Source organism: Lissotriton vulgaris, chromosome 7 (genome assembly GCF_964263255.1).
Source record: "Lissotriton vulgaris chromosome 7, aLisVul1.2, whole genome shotgun sequence".
NCBI classification, from domain to species: domain Eukaryota; kingdom Metazoa; phylum Chordata; class Amphibia; order Caudata; family Salamandridae; genus Lissotriton; species Lissotriton vulgaris.
Window position 1 is genome coordinate 1485317470 of NC_141695.1, and position 23016 is coordinate 1485340485.

Genomic DNA, 23016 nt, shown 5'->3' on the forward strand with positions numbered 1-23016 from the left:
AAGTTGATAAAGTGTCGACCAGAAAGTCTTCGTCCACAGGGTCAGCATGGAGCTCAACGTCATGATTACTGGCTGCCCTCTCAATAAGGGCGTTAAAAGCAGTTGTGTCCTCAGTAGGAGACGTTTTTACACTGTACACATGAGTGTCCGGGCCAGTCTGCGGATCCCTTGAGTCAGCAGGGTCCGTCCATTGTTGGTCTTGATCATCAGGATCAGTGTCCACATGATAGAGGTCATCCTCATTGCAATTATCCCCTGTCTCAACATCTGAGTATGTTGGGGAAAAATTTTGAGGTTACTGTTCATAGTGATGGAGGGGTTCCACAGGAGCTGGAGAAGTTGTGGAAAGTCTCTTTTTCTTCAAGGGAATCTTATAGGATTCCATGGGAGTCTCTGGCATCACTTTTGTTTGTATATGGACAGTCTCCCAGTGTCCGAGTCGATGAATTGTCTCGGCTCCTGGTCTTCAGGCTCTTCGATAGCCTCCATTTCCGTCGACACATGTGTAGCGGCGCCGATAGATTTTTTCGGCTCGAACATCTTCGGGCGCACCGAGGGTGGTAACCCAAACTTGATAGGTGTTGACGCAGTCTGAACTTGTCCGACAAGCTTCGGCGTCGGGGCCTTCTTCGGTCCGACCGATGCACCCTTCTCCTTGATGCGCTGGAGCGACTCCGACACTTCTTTGGCTATGAACGGAGTGGGCTTTGTCGACTCGACAGGGTCCTTGGAGCCAGTCTTCGATTTGTCCGTAGGCCTCGACCTAGGATCGGTCCCGACTTTAGGCGCGGGTCTTTTGTGAGAATCGACACCCTGCGGCGTCGGCTTCGATGGCTCGACGGCCTTGACCTTGGTCTTCGGCGCCCCAACCAGCGGCTCGACGACCTTCTTGAGTTTTCCCGACATCGACGGCCATTTTAGTTTTCTTCGGCTCCGAGGGGTTTGAGGCCTTGGAGCCGACGAAAGGCACAAGCACTTTCGGTTTCGGTTTCTGCAAAGACGCGGTCGATTTCTTTGTACCGACCGATGGCAGTTTCGAAACCGCAGGCTCTTTAGAAATGTTCGAAGCCGGGCCTTTATGCGGGGCTGTAGAACGAGATTGTGGATCTTGGGTAAGGCCTAGTGGCGATCCCTCGACCTGAGCCTTACTGAGTGCGTCATCTTCGGCCTCTGTGCGGCCGGGTTGGCCTAGCTCTTCGCCTGAGCTATCTTCTACGGCCCCAAGGGCCTCCACGTCGTCTCCTACCTTCTCGACGACGTCCTCATCTTCGTCTTGTACCTCCTCGTCTTCGGCGTCATACTCTGAGTCATGGCCCGAAGCCGGATCGGAGCAGTGTTCCTGATCCTCCAGATCAACGACCTCCTCGTCTTCGGTCCCGAAGATGTTCACGGGAACAGGCGCTGACTTCTTCGACTGCAGTCGAGTCGCGCGTCGAATCTTGAGGGTTTTCTTCGACCTGAACCGGGCACAGGCCATACAGTTGTCTTCGTTATGGTCTGGGGACAGGCACTTGTTGCACACCGGGTGGACATCGATGTGCGGGTATTTTGCATTGCAAAGGGGGCACCGCTTGAACGGACTCCTTTCCATCTCAGATCTAAGACCGGGTAGAGTGTGGAAAGAAAAAACCTGTTGAGTCCTCGATGTCCTCTAAGCAAAGGCACCGATACCGAACGAAACGATACCGACGCTATCGAAAGCCTTTTGGCTTTACAGAAATTTTCCTAACTTGAGCTAAGATATTAACATCCGAACCCAATGGCGGAAAAAAACAATCTGAGGATGGAGAGGATGCCCATGTGCACTGTAGTCCAGGGGAGGAGCCACCTATCTCGTGATACTTCGAAGACTCTTCCAGGACAACAATGTGCAATCATCCGGACCCAACACTAGGCGGCGATCTATGCACAGATCTGAATTCAGCAGCCCACATGCCTCGAACATTAGTTTACAGTTGTTTGCAATAGTTCGGTTTTCTTGCCATTTCTGAAATGCAAGTCATTTCATTTGGCCCTCAGGCTCAGAGAGCCTGTGTACTGCACAGCATGGACACCCAAAGATCAGCATAGATTGTTTAGATCTCTGAAGACAAATTTACTAAGGTGATTTGCAGTCGTTAAGACAAGGTTTATACTGCAGGTGTGCTTGAGTGTAAGGTATTTACAGGTATCATGGTCCTTTTCAGCACAAGGCCTTGTGGATGATACAGGGGATTTTGAACTTGATCCACATATCCACAGGTATCCAGTGTATAGCTTTCATGGCTGGGATAATTTTGTCGCTTGTATACAAGGCATAGTGTGTTGGCCTAACTAAGGAAACTTTGCAGTCTAAGAAGGCACCACATGTGGTCAGGAGAGATGAGCAATAGGATTTTCAGAGGAGGAACAGTTATAGACTGAAAACTGTATGCATTTGTGGGAGGAGGGCGACTTTGAATCAAGTATGACTCACAGGTTACATACTTTCAATGAGGTGCACCGTGGCATACCAGGATTGTACAGCCTCTCAACTCAGACTGCATTGGAAAGTCTTATGGTCAATACAATATCAGGGCTTCAGAATTAACTCCATTTAATCAGATGCCTCGCTGTCGACGAGCGTCGAGCAAGGAGGAAGATGCCAAAGACGCTGAACCTCCAGCTCCCGGTTCGCCGCCCCAGCCTGCTGCCCCTGCAGCCCCCAAGTAACCGGGGTCTTTACATAACTCCTGGAAGCTGCAAGTGTTCCGGTACTGCTGCAGGAGCCGCGCAAACCTCTCATGAGCGGTAGGAGCCGCAAATAATTTCCCCCATGCGGCAGAAGCCGCAAATCAAAGTCTGAGGTGGCAGGAGCCGCCATAACTTTTCCCTAAAGCGGCAGAAGCCGCAAGTTAATTGCAACGCGGCAGGAGCCGCCAAAACTTCACCTTAACGTGGCAGAGGAAGTGAGTTGATTACAACACAGCAGGAGCCACCAAAACTTTACCTTAAACGCGGCAGGAGCCACGAGTATTTTCCCTTGACGTCGACAGCGAGAGCCATTGACTGCCCTCTCCCCTTTCATTGAGGCGCACGCCAGGAGCAGGCAGCACCGCCTCCAATGCGAGTACGGTATATTCTTTTGTTTATGTTCTTTTGTGCCAGAACGAGTGCCTCCCGTAGTTTCCAGCACTTTGTTCCGTACTTGATTAAACAAATCCCCTGAGGTGGAGGATTTGTGTTTTAATAGGAACCAGGGCAGTATCTGTTGTGCGTAGCGCACAGCAGGTATACGCATAAAGCACAACAGAGGTAAATGAATAGATTTCCTTTCTTTCAACAAGCATAATTGGTGGCCACCCCTGTTTTAAGAACTGAGTCTGGAACAGGGGGGCAGGGTCAGGTGGGGCACAGGCATTTAGTCTCAAAGAAGTTAACATACATAATTTGAAGAGTTTAAAGATGTCTCCCAGGAAGAATAAAAGCACACTGGGGCATATGCAGAAGAAAAAAGAGCCTTCAGGAGAAAGTTTAATCTGCCGAGGGGAAAAAGCAAATTCAAAGCGAGTACAGAAGAGAACATATCTAAGGAGTCACCGCAAGTGGGACGAAAAGGGGGTACAGCATCAAACTCCCTGAAAGACTTTCTGGGGAAGCACTTCAAAAGGGTCTTCTCACCTGCAAAATCTCCATCTGCCGAAGTAGAAATAGTAGGGGAGGAATCATGGACAGGGGATCCTCCTTAATTTTCGATGAACAAACGATGGATTCTGTAAATCTGGCTAACCAATCCCTACAATCCTTAACTGGTTAAAAGGGACTATTAATGTCACCTCGTCTATCCTCATCTATGAGGCGGCCACCACAGTGTGTCTCTCAGGCCACCCAGGAAACAAGTAGTGAGGATTTAAGGCAAGACGAGGAAGAAGTCCCAGCCTTGGATGTAAGTCCAGGTCTGGTCAAATTTTTTATGCAGGCTACGCTCTTCTCCCCTTAATTCTCTTTTCCTGTTTAGGCAGTCTGTATTAAACCATTTTCCTTGTCTTGCCCGAGTGTTTTGCATACTCCTAGTAACCCTTACATCAGTTCTAAGTTCTACACAAAGACTTTGTACCACTTGATTTTATTTCCCTACATACCAAGCCAAATTTAGACCACTCACACGTCCTAGATCAATATTTTGTTGCAGCCTAGTTTACCTTTCTATATATTCTTCTGTTAACCGTGTTTTTATGGTGTTTTAGATAGTCCATCTGTTGTAGGTTTACTTTGTCACAGGCGGACTGCCATCTCTAGACATTGCAATTGCATGAGTACATTTCTGAAAGCTACAAAAGATTTTGTAAGGGAGAAATTACAGGAGGGGCATTGTCTCTAAATGTATTTTAGTGTTCTCCCATCAATGAGAGTTTTATGGATTTAGATGCTTCTATAATCTGTGTTTAATGAGTTTTGATTGTTTAAGGGTGCTATAATTTTTTTTTTCTTAAATGTATTTTAATGGTAATTTATTGGTTTTAGAATGTATATTGTCACCATTACCTGGATCCCTATTGTGTTTTGTGTATTGTTTAAAGACTACGGTCTAAGTAAACAAAGTAATCTCTCTCTCTCTCTCTCACTCTCTCTCAATCAGATGAAATGTCTTTTCCTCCAGATTAAAACTGAATTCAGCATCATGCCTGTTCAGTATCAATATTGGATTACGCCACTGCTATTTTAGCATCCAATGTAATGTTTATCTAGTGGATCCTTGCTTTGGTGTTCTAATTTTGAAAGGGGAAAATTTGTCATGTTTCTTGACAATGTTGTGGTTGCCATCCAGATCAGTGCTATTCACTGGCATGGTCTTATTGAAAAAGTTACGTACCTTTGGTAACACATTATCTGGTAGAGACATAGTCTAGCTGCAGATTCCTTAACTTTTGAATTCTCTCCAGGCGCCAGACCACATCCAGAATTTTTTCAGCAGCCACTCTGCGCGTCGTTAGGTCGCATCGCGTGACTCCGTATCGACCATATCAGTGATTTCATAGGAGTCTATATCCAAAAATTTTCAGCAGCCACTCTGCGCGTCGTTAGGCCGCATCGCGTGACTCCGTATCAACCACTTTGAATTAAATGCCATAAATATACCTTACCTGGAGGAGGGTCTGCAAACTGATCCTATCAAAAATTGTCGAAGCAAACTAGCTGGTCTAAATTAAGAGAAAAGACTGGACTTGTGTAGGAAGTTACAGGAGAAGGAACATCATCTCCCCATAACCACTGTGGCAAGAACCACTGAGAACATAAAGAAGAAAACGCCTTGGAAAGCACGGAAAAAAATTGATGACAGAGAAACAACACTGTGTCAGAGGATCACTGTTAAAGTTGTAATAAAAATCCTATAATTCCAAATGTGATGACTTAAGGACAGCTGGAATCTTGACGCCCAGCAGCAAAAGCAAATGTCAACGAGCTATAGTCCCTTTTGGCAGCAGAATTGTATTATAGGGAGGCATACCCCGAGAAAACAGAGAAAGGAGACCTAGAACACAGTCATACCTAAGTAAGCATGGATTAATGCATGCACCAAAAATTCAAAAGGGTGGCTCAAGAACAAGTACTGAGTAAAATGGAACACTTGTCCTAGAAACAAACACTTAAAGGTAAAGACCAGCAGGATCGCTAAGTGCGGGCTCCAAAAAGTGAAAAAGAAGAGCAAGTGCATACACAATACCAAATGAACAAGTTACTTACCTTCGGTAATAATATATCTGTAAGAAACAGTAGTTAGTATTAGATTCCTTACCTTAGAATATCCCCAGGCGTCAGACTAGATCCGGAATTTTTTGCGTAGAAATGCCCCTGCACGTCGTTAGGCGTCGTCTCTGACTCCGCGTCCGTCGTCTGTGTCGTCTGCGCCGGAGTGACGTCGTTGGAGTACTTAGACGCCGCCCATGCACGCTGATGTCAGTTCTTAGACACAGCTTTTCCGCGCCAGATACGCAGAGCCATGCTAGAACCAACACTGGTGACAAGAAACTAGGGCCCTGAAAGGGGGTGACCTTAACCCTAGGTATCGGTTCGCAGAACGGGGAGGATGGGTGGGGCGGTAAGGAATCTAATACTAACTACTGTTTCTTACAGATATATCGTTACCGAAGGTAAGTAACTTGTTCATCTGAAAGAAACAGGTTAGTATTAGATTCCTTACCTTCGAATAGATACCCCAGCAATACCAACCCAGGTGGTGGGTCTGCGAACCAATACTTACACCAGAAAGTCCTGGAGGACGGAATGGCCAAAGAAGCCATCCCTCCGGACTTGACTGTCCAGGCAGTAGTGCCTCGCAAAGGTGTGCAGCGAGGCCCACGTAGCCGCCTGGCAAATGTCCTGCAGGAGGACTCCCCAACCCAGGGCAGTAGTAGCAGCCGTGGCCCGAGTGGAATGGGCCCTCAGCCCAACTGGAGGCTCCTTTCTAGCTAAGGAGTAGCACGCCTTGATGCATAAGACGACCCATCGAGAGATGGTCCGCTTATGCACCGCCCGTCCCTTCTTCGCACCCACGTAACCAACAAAGAGTTGGTCATCCACCCGGAACTGGTGTGTGCGATCCATATAGAATGAAAGCGCACGTTTTGGGTCCAGACAATGGAGCCGCTCTTCATCCTTTGAGGGATGCGGAGGCGGAAAGAAGGAGGGCAAGGTGATGGACTACCCGATGTGAAATACAGAGACTACCTTGGGCAGGAAATAGGGTCTTGTACGCAACACCACCTTGTCCGGGTGTACAGATAGGAAAGGAGGCTTGCAAGATAGAGCCTGGAGCTCACTCACTCTCCTGGCAGAGGTGATGGCAACCAGGAAAGCTGTCTTCAAAGTGAGAAGACGGAGAGGACAAGAATTAAGTGGCTCAAAGGGAGCGCACATCAAGAAAGTAAGAACCAGGTTAAAGTCCCACTGAGGCATCACAAAGGGGACAGGTGGAAACGTGTGTGATGCCTTTCAGAAAATGAGTGACAATAGGGGACTTGAACAAAGAAGGTTGATCAGGTACCCTTAGGAAGGCGGAAATGGCAGAGAGGTAGCCTTTTAGGGTGCCCAGAGCAGAGCCCTGCTGGGCAAGAGAAAGAAGGAAGAGAAGAACCTCAGAAAGAGGGGCAGAAAGAGGATCCACAGTCTTTGCTGTGCACCATGCCACAAATCTGTTCCACCGGCAGGCGTATACCGACTTTGTGGAGGGACGCCTGGCTGCCAGAATAACATTACAGACTTCAGGAGGCAAGTCAAATGGCCTCAACTGTCGCCGCTCAATCTCCAAGCATGGAGGTGGAGACTGGACAGGGTCGGTGGAGGACCGTCCCCTGCTGCTGCGACAGAAGGTCCTCCTGAAGGGGCAGACGGATCGGGGGACCGACTGACATATTGAGAAGCTCGGGATACCAGTACCTTCGAGCCCAGTCTGGAGCCACAAGGATGACTTGGGCCTGGTCGCGCTTGATCTTCTTCAGCACTCTGGGCAGAAGTGGTATAGGTGGAAAGGCGTATAACAGACCGCAACTCCACTCGCGACGAAATGCGTCGCCGAGCGAGTGCCGCCTTGGAAATTCCAACGCGCAGAACTGATGACATTGCGCGTTCTCTTCAGTGGCGAATATATCTAACCAAGGCTCTCCCCATTGAAGAAAGATGCCTTGCGCCACGTCCGAGTTCAGACGCCATTCGTGATCCATCGAGCACCTTCGGCTGAGTTCGTCCTCCCTGGCGTTCAGAGAACCTGCCAGGTGTTGAACCACCAGGGTCACGCCCTGATGTTCCAGCCACTGCCAGAGACGCAGAGCCTCCTGACAGAGGAACAAGGACCCCACACCGCCCTATTTGTTGCAGTACCACATGGCGGTGGTGTTGTCCGTGAACACCTGCACTGCACTCCCTCGGACAGAGGGGAGGAATGCCTTCAGTGCCAGACGAATCACCCGGAGCTCCAGAAGGTTGATATGGAGCCGGGACTCCGCCGGAGACCAGAGGCCTCTGATCTCCGCCTCTCCCAAGTGGCCTCCCCAGCCCTGGAGGGACGCGTCCGTCACAACCACGTGCTCCATTTGGGGAAGGGAGAGGGATCTGCCGTTGACCCAATTGCGGTCTGTGAGCCACCACTGCAGCTGTCTCGCAGTGCCCTCCGAGTTCAGGACATGGTCGGACAGGTTGCCCTGATGCTCGGCCCACTGAAACTTCAGGTCCCACTGCAGAACCCGCATCTGCCAACGGGCGTGATGGACCAGAAGGATGCAGGAAGCCATCAGCCCCAGAAGCCGCAGCCTTCAACCTGACCGAGACTCGAGATAAAGGCTGGAAGATTGGGATGAGAGCCTGTATATCCCGAACCCGCTGTTCGGGCGGGTAAACCCGAAACTGTGCCGAGTCGAGAACCGCTCCGATGAAAATGAGCTTCTGAGAGGGGCACAGGTATGACTTCAGCACATTGATGGAGAATCCCAGCTGGTGCAAGAGGTCTGCCGTCGTCTGGAGGTGGCAGACGACTGACTGGGGAGAGCCCGCCTTCAACAACCAGTAGTCGAGGTAGGGGAGGACTGAAACCCCTAACCTGCGCAGATGAGCTGCGACCACCGCCATCACTTTCGTGAACACCCGTGGGGCGCTGGTAAGGCTAAAGGGGAGCACGGTGAACTGAAAGTGCTCGCGGCCTACTGTGAACCGCAGGTAACGACAGTGGGCCGGCAGGACGGGGATGTGAAAGTAAGCGTCCTGCAAGTCCAACGCCACGATCCAGTCTTGCGGGTCTAGGGCAGCTAAGACCTGAGCCAAAGTCAACATCCTGAACTTCTCCTTCCGGAGGAAGCCGTTGACGTTCCGTAGGTCCAAGATAGGGCGTAGGCCCCTTTGCCCTTCTTGGGTACCAGAAAGTAGTGGGAGTAACAACCACACCCTACTTCTGACCCAGGAACGCGCTCGATGGCCCCCTTGGCCAAGAGGGCAGTAACTTCCTCCTGCAGAAGTCGCAAGTGGTCCCCTGACATGCGGTGGTACTGCGGTGGCATGGCATTTGGGGTCGTCTCGAAGGGGAGGGAGTAGCCCCTCCGGACGATTTGCAGCACCCACCTGTCTGATGTGACGGTGCACCAGTGGGAGAGGTGATGGCGAACCCTGCCCCCCACGTGCGTCACATGGGCCTGAAAACTCGGACTAGTAAGGTTTTGAAGCAGATGCTGCGGGTGAGGACTGGCCTCGGTGTTGTCCCCGACCGCCTCCCCGGCGGTTTCCACGGCCGCCACCACGCTGAAAGTTCTGTTGAGGCGGAGTGTGGCTGGCGGCACGTGTGGGGGCGCCCCTTCCTTGGCCACGAAAGGAGTGAAAGGCACCCGTTTGCTGGCGCGTGCCGAGAGGCCCAAGGACTTGGCCGTAGCCCTGGAGTCCTTAAAGCTCTCAAGTGCGTTGTCTGCCTGGTCGCCAACAGGCGACGGCCATCGAACGGCATGTCCAGAAGAGTAGCCTGGACATTGGCCGAAAAAATTGGCGCACCTCAACTAGGCGTGGCGTCGAGTACCCTGCCGCATCTCGACCCTCCGCTAGGGCGAGTTTAGCCCTGACCTCCTCAGGGCATTGTGGCAGCACGTCCGCAACCGCGTCCCACAGGGTGTGGTTGTAGCAGCCCAAGAGGCATGCGGTATTAACTGACCGCAGTCCCAAACTCAGGGACGAGAACACCTTTTTACCGAACTGCTCAAACCTCTTGGATTCCCTGTCGGGAGGAGCCGACGGGAATGCAGTCTGGGAGTTGCGAGGCCTGGATAACCAGACTCTTGGGGGTGGGGTGAGTCGACAGGAAGCAAGGGTCACCCGGAGCCGGGCGGTAGCGTCTGGCCACGTTCCTATCCACAGGCTGTCCTGAGGCGGGTTTGGACCAAGTGCCCAGCAGAACGTCACACAAGGCCTCATTGAACGGCAGCAGAGGCTCGACCGAGCTTGCCTGTGGTTTGAGGACCTCGGTGAGGAGATTAGTCCTCATGGCTGCTGAGGGGAGCGTAGGGTTCAAGGCCTTAGCCGCCCGCTTCAACACTACACTGTAAGCTGCCCCCTCCTCCGTAGCCACGGTAGGAGGGGAGACAAAACCAGTGTCTGGAGAGAGGTCAAGGCCACTGGCTTCCCCAAGCTCCACTGTCCAGTCCTCTTGGTCCTGACACTCCGTGTCAGAGGGTCCTCAGACCCCTCCTAGTCCTCGTCGTCACCCAATTCCTGGTAGTCAGGATCAACAATCGGGGCCTGTTCATTAAAGTGGAATGTACCTACCGCCGTCTCATACGGCTCCCAACGGGGCCGTGTCGACGGCTGAACAGGAGCGACAGAAGGACTGGGGCCGGCGTCGACCGAAGTCGGCACCGGTGGTTACACCCTCGGGGACGGCGCCGCTGAGGGATCCGGCCGGGGCCTGCGGCGCCGAGACCGAAGTCGGCGGCGGCGCCGGGGCCGAAGCCGCCGACGGTGTCGGTGCCGGAGCACCCGACCCGCTAGGCCCCGGAGCCGGGCCCACTGGGCCCGAAGGCGTCGTGGGGCCCGGTGGAGAAGAGAGCGACCTCTGGGCCATGAGGTACTGCTCGATTTCCTCCCGCGTCGCATCGTGCCCAGGGACCCGCAGGTATGGGGCAGGATGCGGCGCTTGCTACTTCGGCGGAGCCGCGTGGGTGGTGCCACCCAAAACCCCAGCCGCGTCGGGGGCGGTCGGAGGAGCGATGACGCTGCTCCGACCTCTCATGCCTCTTACCTGAGGAGGAACCAGAAGACCGATGCCGACTTCCGGAGCTGCGAGGGCTCAGACCCCGCAACCAGTCCCTCGACCTCCGGTGGGACCGGGACCTCGAACGGTGCGGGCCGACTGCCGGAGCTCGAGCCGATGGCGGGACCGCTCCCGCCTAGCCTTAGACATCAGGGCTCGACAGTCGGTACAGGCACGGTCGTCGTGGTCGAGGCCTAGACACTGCAGACACCGGCGATGGGGGTCGGTATTCGACATCAGTCGACTACACTTCGAGCAGGGTTTGAACCCGGGCATCCCTACCGGCACCTGAAGAGTCGAGAACGACTAGAAGAGGATCAAAAATGATCAAAAAGTTGTAGTCAAAAAGTGACTAAGGGGTAGAGCTTCTCTGGATCTGCGCTAGCTGCCGCGGAAAAAAGAAGAACTGTCGTCAGCGCGCATGGGCGGCGTCTAAGTACTCCGACGACGTCACTCCGGCGCAGACGACGCCGACGACGGACGTGGAGCCAGAGACGACACCTAACGACACGCAGGGGTATTGCTACGCAAAAATTTCCAGATCCAGTCTGACGCCGGGGGATATTCTAAGGTAAGGAATCTAATACTAACCTGTTTCTTTCAGATAAAGGTAGCACTGCAACAAAGAGAGAGAGAAAACATCTACACAAGATATACGCAAAACTGCTCTCAAATTGCAACTGTAAACAAGATTGACAATCATTAACACTTGAAAAACGATATAAAATCATACATAATGATGCACATATGTATATAGCATCACTTTATAGATATACGTACATACACAGTCATGTACTTGTAAACATCCCAATTAAAGACAGAAGCCACAACCAGGCTGATATCCAAAAAGAAGAAGACGCCTGAAAGTGAATAATCAGGAACAGAGTTCCAAATCAATTGGTAAAAACAAAGAGAGACAATACCTTTTTACAGAAAACTTGGATGGTGAAGCATTAAAAACACCACCAACAAAGAGCCGCAACTGAGGCTGCAAAGACTATAAAACTGAAGAGAATTACAGGAAAAGAAACCAAGAACATAAGGATATCACTTTGGCCTTAAGAGGACCAAGTGCAGGCAAAACCAATATTGGAAATATCAGAAAGAGACATCCATTCTGTTTATTTAACAAAAGGACATATAAGACAGAGCATAGGCTTATTGGGCATCTGAGGAAAAAAATTAATGAATGAGTGGAGATGCCAGAGAACAAACCTGGCCATCGACGTGCAAAACATGCACTCCACCAAGCCACCCCTACTAGACTGCAATGCTCCCACAGGAACAAAACTAAACAACAAAAAGCCAATCCACTGATTAGATGCAAGCTAAATAAGAGCTACAATGGCTCATTAGGGGAGAAATTGTCGTACAGAAGCAGAAAAAGTCTAAACCACAGGAAGTAGATGGGCAGTAACCTGACGGTCCTTCGTATACTGTGGTATGATATAAAGGTAAAAAGAGCATCTTTCAGAAAGAAGTGCAACCCATAATAGAATGGGACACATAGTCGCAAAAATAGCCTCTAAAGGCAGAATATTAAGACACCTTAAAGAGCACAATAAAAGATTTCTCTGGACGTAAACCGACAGGAAACGGGCCATTCCTAAGAACACCTAAATTCAAGAATATAGATGATAACATTGTGAGAATTAGGTAGTAATAAACAAAGGAGTTCATCCAAAATGGATGAAACTATTATGTGACATACAGGACGACCAGAAAATAACCATGTAGCAACGCTGAGGCCACATGTATGCAAAACACCAACCAAAAGAGGAGTACACACATAGAGAGTCTTTGGTTGCATATAAAATCATCACTGTAACCTTGATATCCGTGTCAGGCCTGATGTGGTGACCCCCCCACACAATACTATGTGCTTAAGCATAGCGGAGAAAAAGTAAAACAAACTATCGCTACATTAATGCAGGATATAATTAACATAGAAAACCTTAGCTGAACCACCAGCGAAGCCACTACATAGTCTGCACAGAAGAGACCTGCTCTCTATTGACTCAGACGGGACTCCAACACCTAAAGGCAACAAAAGACGCCCAAAGGACATCCCCACAACGAGGACAAGGTAGAGGAGAAGGTTCATTGTCAAAGGATTCATATGCAACAAGTTATGTATAATTATATAATCCCCTAAGGGTCAAAAGAAGAAGGTCCCTACAAGAGATACAAAAGGTAATGTATATAAAGCTAATAAGAATACTGAAAAATGCTCCACCAGGAGCAGGTACATAGGTAGTCCCTCTTAACATCTGAAAAATGATCTCTTGAGCATGGAGCTAATCCTCAGAGACCACCACAACCCTTTACAATATGTACTAAACCCCGGTAGGGTTCACAAAGAAAGAACCTGTCCTTTACAGTGTTAAAAAATAATACCTGTAGAAAATAGGAACATCACATTCGGATGTGCAAATAAATGAACAACAGTAAGGTCACTACCAAATATTGCCCATATTTTGTAAGAAATCAAAGACAAAATTCCTTCCCTAAACCTATAAATGGAAACAGACAGAAATAAAGACAAAATTAAGGCTCCACACTACCTCCACTGCAGCGGAATTGCTGCAGAGATGAATCAACCTGTGCCCGAAATAAATGAGTACCATCAAAGTGCATGCCAACCAGTGCCTGCTGAATTGCCTCTGAGAACCCAAAGGTGTGCAACCAAATGCAGCAACGGAGCGCTATAGAGGAGCCCATGGCCCTAGAAAATGAATCAGTGATATCCATTCCACAACGTATTAGAAGTTTGGCCACCTGCTGTCCATCACATAGCAAGGGAGCAAAAGCGGCACAACTCTTCTCCGGAATGGATGGTAATATATCAGCCAATGAATCCCACAAAGCATGGGTGAAACGAGCATGTACACACAAAGTATTGGTGGACCACAAAGCTAAACTGGTTGAAGCAAAAATGCACCTGCCACATGTATCCAGTCGTTTTAGCCTCCATATCTGGAGGGGTAGGTGAAACAGAACCAAACGTTTGTGCAGCCAAAGCTGTCTAAACCACAAAGCTTTGATAGGTAGAATATTTCATAGGACAGGCCGGGTCATCAAGGGCCGGACGTGGTCTATGAGAAACAGAACGCTCAATAGGAGGGCCTGTATTAGGTTTGGCCCAGGCCTCGAACAAGATATCAGATATAACTTTGCAATAAGGAAGCACTGACACCTCTTCGGACTGACTCTGGTGCAAAATGTCCACAAAGCGTCCTTGGACCTAGCCACAGAGGAAAGTGGAATGTTTAAAACCTCAGCAACTCACTTTAACATGTCTGTAAATGATGTGCTAATCCAGGAGGGGACAGAAGAACCGAGGCTGGAGATGATTTCAAACCACTCACATTTCCCAGCTCAAAAACCCAACTGGTGTCCAAAGGGGTTCGATCTGATTGGGGAAGAAACATATCCTCTCTTTCAAATTCACTTGGTCAAGGAGTAAGAGTGGCAGGTGGGTCCACAAGGAGCAGAGCCCAGAATCAAAGTCTGAGCCAGCGGCTCTATAAGTGATATGTCAAGCGAAGTACGGCATAGAGCGTCGTCGTCATCAGCGCCGTGTGGCACCCGCATCAGCGTTGGGAGTCATGCGGCGCCGCCATCGATATCGATTGAACGCCCATCGGCATTGAAAGTAGAACCCTTGGAGGTCTGTGTACCACTGGCGCCAGTAAAAATGTCGGCTGATCGGAGCCAAGCGCCAAAGGTGGAAACAACCAAGGGCACGGGCAGACCTCTTTCGTGACTACATAGGCGAAGTACGGGTCCGAAGCGGTTTGGGTCGCTTGCGTTTTGAATTACCCGAGAGGATGACAGTGAACAACTTCCACAGGAATGGCTCCTGGAGCGACCCCGCTAACTGGTTCTGGAGTGCGAGTTAATCAAGGCTTACGGGACGCCTTAGAGAGTTGGGACGCTCGCGCCACCAACAGATTCATCCGTAGCTCCTTAAGCGATTTAGGCAGAAGCAGTTGACAGGAGTCACAGGACGCCGAATCATGTGCCCAAACAGGCACCAAATACAGATGCGGTGGGGTTCGTGGACGACTTCTGCCGATCACAGGACCCGCAAGCCTTAAATCCCGAAGGTTTGATTAGTATGATTTATTTTTTCCTGATTTGTACTGATCCTTTTTGATTAGTATGATTTATTCTTCCTGATTTGTACTGATGTCTTGCTGTGGAAAATTAGCAATGCTGGGATAATGTGTTATATCCATGCTTGCCCATATTTTTGGCCAACCTGTTGGGAAATTTGGGTAAAAACACTGATGGTAGGTTGTGTCGGTGAGATGAATTGGGTTGGATTTCTGACTGGTGCTACCTCACCAGTAGCAGTTGTACCACAACAGAACCCCACCCACAGGCACCACAACACAGAAAGCCCCAGGATCACATCCAAGAAGACTTTCCCACGGTAGCAGCATTTTCCAATGACAAATGTATTTTCTATTCCTCTAATTAAGCAACTACATCAAATAGAATTTCCTCCACCAGCAATAATTTGTCTCCCCAATCTGTAATACTAACACCACTCTGGACCAACAGCCCACACTGGAAGATATTATCTTTTCCCAATGGCACGCACCCTTTGAAGTAGCACCAAAGGACCAGCTGTCGCTGTATACAATTGACTCCAGAGTTATTACCGCCCACCGTCCCCAAACTTGCAACTCTCTCCCTTAGACCAGTTCCCCGCATTAGACCAACACCTCACACTGGACCTGCAGATCAATGGAAAGGTTCTACACAGTAGCAAAGAGAATACTCTACATCCTGAAAAGGAAGTTGAAAAAACGTAGAACAAACGTCTGCCTGTTACTAAGCCATGGTCTAGAACCTTCCAATGTAACTCTAGAGGAAGCGTCTACAGATGCAGGATAGAACCTCTGCCCATGTTACCTCTAAGCACAGCCTGGGGAGGTTAGCGTATGGCAACCATGAAATAACAGTAGCCTGATTTTGAGCAAATATGATTAACATATTTGCACATGTTTCATCTTGTGCTTTTGAAGTTTACTTAAAATGGGGTAAGAATAAAAGTTCCTGGTACTCTTAATGATGGACTTACCTGAAGAGAGAAAATTAGAGTTTTTCTCACCAAATGTGTTTTTAAGCTGTAATAAGGTGCAGCCGAACCACTGAAGAGGAACATCCAAAGCAAAGTACATCCCCTAAATCACTTCTCCAGCATCTTTGACTTTATTGTAATATTTAACATCTCTGAAAAGACAAGAATCTGCTACACACCTGCCAAAACCAAATTATCTGCTTGCTTGTTCTTGTGTAATGCCTGTAAATGGCATGCCTTTGCCAGTCATTCAAGTCAATTTCTTGCATTCCACATAGGAGTACCTGAAAAAGAAAAAAAAAACATCTTTAGTTCATCTTCCAATACAACAAAGTGAACAACGTTACAAGTGTGTTTCCTTTTCACTCTAGATTATAAAATGAAAGCTCATTCCCAAAAATTATTTTAACTGTTTTTATGGTAATCACTGCTGAAAAATAAGGTCCCTGCATCTTTTACCCTAGGCAACTACAGGGATATTTCCACCTTACTCTTTCCAACTGGATTCTCCCCTCATTCTAGTTATAATCTCATGATTCTCTGAAGTCTACCCCCTTAGGTCCAATTACATGAAGCAGATTATACTGCCATATTAAATTTGGTAATTACAGATATTGAGATTTTAAAGACATAGGAGTACACAATCCTCTTTCACTTGTTTACATTTATCCTCGACCCATCAAACACAATTTGCCTCAATACCAAATCAATGTATATGATAGTACTGCTCTATTACAGCACCCTCTTATTGGTTTGCTAGAGAACTGTTTAGTAAATGAATGCACATATAATCAGGATTCAGCTGGGCAGATTGGCTAAATAAGAACACTTCACTGAAGAGCTGGGGCAGCTGCTTCAACTCTCGCTGAATTAGCAAACCACCAATTCATAACATTATTTATGGAAAGTGAGTTCATTCCAGATGTAGATTGCGTTCAGACCAATCGGTTATGTGTCTTCTCATTACTGGTGGAGTAAGGTGGAGGATAAAAAGGGCAGCAAGGATACAGTTTGAGCCAAATTAAATTCAGAGACTATTTTCTAGCAGACGATCATTTGGTTTGCATAGTAATTTTCTCCTGTGCAAAGATCTAAACTGCATTGAGGTTCAGTGAGCCTGAAGCTTCTGGGTGGAGTAATCACCAAAAGGAAGGTCAATTGCATGTCTGAAATGTGAAAAAAACTGAAATGAGAGAATTCCAATGGAGACCCCATTAACCAGGTGAAACCAAAGGTTAGATCCCTCGAGGGACCCTAAAAAGGAGTTCTAAGGTATTTGTGGAGCAGTCTGACGTATCAGGACACCACAGTCTTCTTTGAAGAGACACCCAATACGGAAATGTTTTCCACAGTACGTCCGTGCGATGGAAGAGGGTGCGGTGCGACTCCATATCGACGTCATCACACGATGTGACGTCAACAGAAACCATATCACCCTCTCGCTGATGCGCTGTCGGCAGTTTCTTCTGTGATTATTTTTCACGCTCAAAATCCACATACAGAAACGACCAATTGAAACAGAGTGATAAAACAAAAAAAAAAACCTGTGTGTCAAATAGTCACTAAATTGATAATTCAGTATTTGAATTTGTTTACAGAATGATTGAGACCAAAGAGAACTCAAGTCTCAAATAATCACTGAGGGCTGAATTCCGAATGTGAAGTCTAACAAAGAAATCAATGAGGACAAAGAGAACTCAGTTCTCAGAGCCGGGAGGAAGTGAGAAGTGTAAGGAATCTCTGGTTAGATCCGGTCTCTACCAGATTATGCATTACCGCAGGTAGTTTGTTCATCTGATAGAGACATCAAGCCGAAGGTTCCTTAATTAGAATCAAATACCAAGGCGTAATATCCCCGGAGGAGGATCTGCAAATTAATATCTCTAACTTAGAACAAAACTAGTCTAGAACCAGAGAAAAAGAGCAGACTTTCATAATACTGTAGGTGAGCAACAACATGCTTTACCATTTTAAAAACCTGTGGAAGAACCACAGATAAGACGTCAAAAAGCATGGGAATTAAGTAGCCATGTGAGCAAGACAACCATGGTAGTAGCCAACCAACAAGATGAAGAGAAGACTATTCACACCCTTAAAGGGAACCAAACCCATGCATGCTCTCCACATAACCACTGTGAAAGGGACCACAGGAAGAAAGGTTAGAAAGACAGACAGCATGGGAAGAACATTTCCTATTATAATAGGGCAATTTGCCAAATTACTTTATAATAAAAACAATTAGTGTGCATACCCAGACTTGAATAGCGTGTTCAATACTTGAGAAACACAGATCAGCAAGTCATACCTCTGTGGCATATAGAGTTTTATTCGAGCCTGACCTACTCTTCAACAAAGAGTGAGAGAGGTTTTTCATCTGTGGTAAAGCATAACTAATGCTAAAAAAAGAAAAAGTGGAAACCAGTATAACACAAATGTGTATTTGGAAAGCGCACATTCACCACAAAGGGAATCTTGGCATCGAATAGCAGATGTTTATTATGACAAATGTCACTGGTACTAATTCTCTCAACCTTAGTAGAATCAAAGGCTGAGTGGACCCTCCAAGATGTGAACCTGTGACCATAAGGTCAAACACGGGTCCCTATAGAAGATGCATAATCCACTAAGCCATCAGACCGCCAATAGCACCTAATGGAATAGAACCAGCCACATCTCTAAGAAATTGGAATAGGGACCATACAATAGCTCCACGGGATGAGGCCATGCGTTGACGCCTCAGGGATTTCTGATTGAGCTAGCACAAAAAGCATATAAATAAAAGTTCACTGGCATACAGGGGGGCTTCTCACTCTGATGGCCACAAGTACTACAAGGGGCATTTTAATACTCAACAATGTTTTCAATTTATTGGTGCCTTATCAAAGCATTGATCTCTATTGTTTTGAAAAGGATTCCTACCGGATCTGCCTCGCTGAACATTACAGTGACAGTATCTATTACTATTTAACTCACCAATGTTTCCATTTGTCTCCGCAGAGTGTGACCACGGGGAGTCTCTCCCATAAACTCGCCATTTTAAGCATTGTTCTTGATGAAACTCTGAGTATTTTGTCCACTGTGCAGCATGTGCGCGTGCAACGCTGGTACATCTAATGTCGGTCCGTGTAAAGTATGTTTCTCTGTGTAAGTCTATGAATAATCTTTCAATTACTACATGGCATGTTCAAAAAATGTTTCGGACATATTGATACTCATGAACAACCAATTAGGTTATGAATATATATAGGTGGCACTGTGGAAAGTTTACAAACTAAATACAATAACAAGGCATCACAAATGCCTAAACATATTCACGCATGAGCTACCTCAGCACGACTAACCCTACGCCTATTATCATTATTATTTTTGGGTTTTTCCCTACATATAACCAATATTACGTTACGTAGGGATACCCTCCATTTTGAAATCACAGATTCCTAACACTACCTACTTAGTACAGGAGGTAAAAATAACACTTGGGATCCGATTGGTTCTGAAGAATGCCGGTGTGACCCAACACTGTGAGCACTTTTAAGCACGGCTGAAACATGTCGACACTGACTGGAAGGAGGAGTGAAGGGGCTCTTAAAAATTCTCCTATCACCACCATCCTTCACGGTTTTTAGACCTAGACGGTTGGTCTAGGAATAAACTGGTGCACAGAGACACCACAGAGCTAGTTTTATACCTTTACTGCACTTTCTCTTGGTGATCCCAATGCATTTTGAGATATCATTTATTTTTCATGTGTGTTCTGTCTTCCCCTCCCTTATGCTCCACCCCAGGAGTTGGTCGGCGCAGGGGTGTATTGTAAGCAAGCCCAACGATGAAACAACTTTGTGAGTGAGGGCAGTGTTTTCTCACAGAGCATGTGCCACCTTTCCAACACTGCTCGCTACTCCTCCTCAAAAATAAAATAAAATAACCACCTATGTATAGACAAAAGAAAATTATAACATGTAGAAATAAATCGGTTTGAAAATTCTGACATAATAGTATGGAAACCATAGTGGCCATTGAACAACATACAAAAGCAACAGCCATCCAAAACGTTAGCGTAATGCAAATTACCTGAGACAGCATTAGCAAGCAATAGAGTATAACATTGAAGAAGATATAAACAATGAAAAAGAAAACTTGAGCCAAGCTAAACCCAAGGTTAGCATGATCTTATAATATGAATACAGAATAGGAGCTATGTAGAAAAAGAAGAAACTATGAAGCAAACACATAGTCCCCTCATGGCCACTAGTAGGAATACTTACAGAGAGAAGAAAATAACCCCAAGAGAGTCAGGAATATTAAGTTCCCTTCATAATAGAAGAAATAGAATGGACGGAGAGACTACGTCCCCTAGAGATCACCATGTATAGAGGAAGGCGTGGGAGAGCCAATGAAATAAAAATGTCAATTAGTCAGAACCTAAAGAGTAAAACACAAAGTGTTTTAAGGTTCACCTGATGATAATCCTGTGTCCAACAAAGATCATACATACTGAGAGCAAAAGTAGAGAACTTTTGCCATCAATCATAAGTAACATCTATCAACTAAACGAAAGGCAAAAACCAGGGGAAAAACTAAAGCCACATAAACTAATAATGTAGACTACCAGCTACTTGCTTTGAAAATCCCAAAAGGAATTTTGGGATGGATACCCTCTATGCCATCAATGGCACCTCTTGTTATTGATGTATGCCCATAAATGAGGCACAAGGTCACACAAAAACCAATAAAAGTATAAGAGACACTTCATCATTAACCAAAATTAATAATAGAGTCGTAGTACAAAAACCTCTCATCAAAAGCAAGATCATATACTGAGACTCCCATGGAGGAACAAATATCAAAAGTACCTAACAAGGAGTACCAAACTTCATGAATGTATCATATCGCATGTCTGAAAATTCACCCGACAGAGCTTGGAACTCTGCACACCCAAATGAGGGTCCAATAGCAATAGGGCACAAGATGATAATCCCAACTGAGTATGTGTGGGTATATATATATATATATATATATATATATATGCAAGCTCTATATATATATATATATATATATATATATATACATACATACATACATACATACAAACAGGCAATTGGTTGTCCCCTCGCAAGGGCTTCTTTAAATGTAGCTCTTGCCGAGCTTGTAAATTCGGTGTCACCACAACCTATTTGACCCCCTTTTCCAGCATTCCAGTAGCTCTCAAAGCCCATTACACCTGCTGCACAAAATTTGCTGTGTACGTTTTAAAATGCAGCTGCAACATGATTTATGTAGGCAGTACCAAGCTACAAGTTCATTTGCGGATATTGCAGCATTTGAGAGCGATAGTGAACTCTGATCCGGCATATCTGGTCGCTCGGCATTTTAAGACCACCCATGACAATGATTTAAATCATTTACAATATTTTGCCGTTGATGCAGTGGCTTTGAATAAGAGAGGGGGCAATAGGGAGAAATACCTAAGACACCTAGAATCCAGATATATAGTCAATTTGAACTGCAAAGCACCAACAGGTTTGAACTTAGGGGAAGATCTTTACAATTTTTTGTAAATAAAGTCACCGTCATTTTGCCCAGACCTTTTTGATGCTGTTATATGACATATATTCACTGTTCCCTATACTAATCCGAGGTCTGACCATTCACTATGAAGTTAATTATTTGCACACAGTCCCCAGAGCTGACTTACTGACAAAACATGAGTAATGGTAATCATACTGAACATGTCCAGTTAGAAACCCCTACTTAGAAGGCACTGATCCAAAATTAAGCACAATCCTCCTCCCTCTTTTGGGACAAGAAAGTAAAACAAGTACACCCTCCTACAGGGGAGAGACTACTTTCTTCATCAAGAGATTAGTAGAGGGGGGGGGGGGGGGGGGGGGGGGAGAAAGCGTGATATGAGGAAGGGTTGACAACCACAATAGAAGATCGATCTGCACGTTATTGTCTATAGCAAAGATCAGCATTCTTAGTAAATGGAAGTTTCCCACAACACTGAATAATGTTGGATTGGCGGCTGAGATAATTAAAGTGTCTCATATTAGAAACTGATCCATATGCATAATGTTCAAGCACAAACTTTTGAGGGCACCTGAGGACTGGTCTCCTCTCATTAAATGTATTAAATGCATTGTCCCTGAAGCAGACTATGAGGGCAATCTATTTTTAAGATGTTGTCTTATATTTTTACATCTAGTATTTGTCAGAAATAGTAATGTATGGCTGTATGCTTAGTTTGTTGTTGCTTCTCGATACTTCTATCTGGGACCATACTGATTGATAAGAAGCATCAATCTGATGGTACATCCAGTCATCTGGGTATGCACAACCAACTACAGAAAAACATCAACTGAAATATTCAATGCACACTACACCCATGTGATAGTTTTTTCACTGAAGGAATATACTTATCCTGCCCTGAACTCTTGAGGATCCACATCATCCATACTACTCCACAGCTGACAGCTTTGAAATAATTTTTGGGGGAAGAAACTCTTGTTTGATAATTACATCCCCAATTCAAAACGTATCTGGTTATAAAAACAAATCTATGATTACTGTTGTGCTTATTTGTACAGACCTGTACATTCCTACTGGTCCACGAGAATCGCTTCCCATGTCGATCAATACTCGCAGGGCCCGGAGTGTTGCATTGATCTGGTTGAAGCACTCCAAGGACCTGTTGGCTTTCTCCAAGAAGGGACGCTGGCCATCAAATGCGGTACCTATCAACGGAGATTGATTACTCCTGGACAATCCAGTGGACCTCATCCAGACATGCCGGCTGATGACTACACCTCTACTCACAGAGCAGGCCATACTGCGGTGGTTTCCAGTTTGGTCTGCAAAAGCTCTTTCAGAGAGTCTGGCACCATAATAAACCCCAGATTTATGAATCTTTCAAGGGAATGCATCGGGAGGACACTTCCCATAAGGCACAAAAACAGCGTCTCAGTAAGAAATTCATGCTAATAGAGAACCAGGCTGATATAAGCAAATACTTTCCTACCTAAACTATCCAGCCATTTGGATTCTCAGTTCAGCAAGTGAAACGGCCAGACGAGGCTGCCTTGCAGTTCAGGCAGGCCTGGTCCTACTGGAGCAGGACCAAGCTCTGATTTGCACACAGCTAGTCTTGTTATAAACTGACATAGTCGCTAAAAAACATGGACTGTAG

The 23016-nt window shown here is 46.7% G+C and overlaps 1 protein-coding gene across 4 annotated transcripts in view; it reads right to left on the reverse strand.

Annotated features, from left to right (window-relative positions):
* Positions 1-23016, reverse strand: part of ITCH (itchy E3 ubiquitin protein ligase) — a 1274207-nt gene that overhangs the window by 188504 nt on the left and 1062687 nt on the right. For all 4 annotated transcript variants that reach the window (XM_086932290.1, XM_086932292.1, XM_086932291.1 and 1 more), the window contains one exon: positions 16010-16114. In XM_086932290.1, the coding sequence (XP_086788416.1) occupies positions 16010-16114 (105 nt within the window). The remainder of the gene's footprint in view (positions 1-16009; positions 16115-23016) is intronic.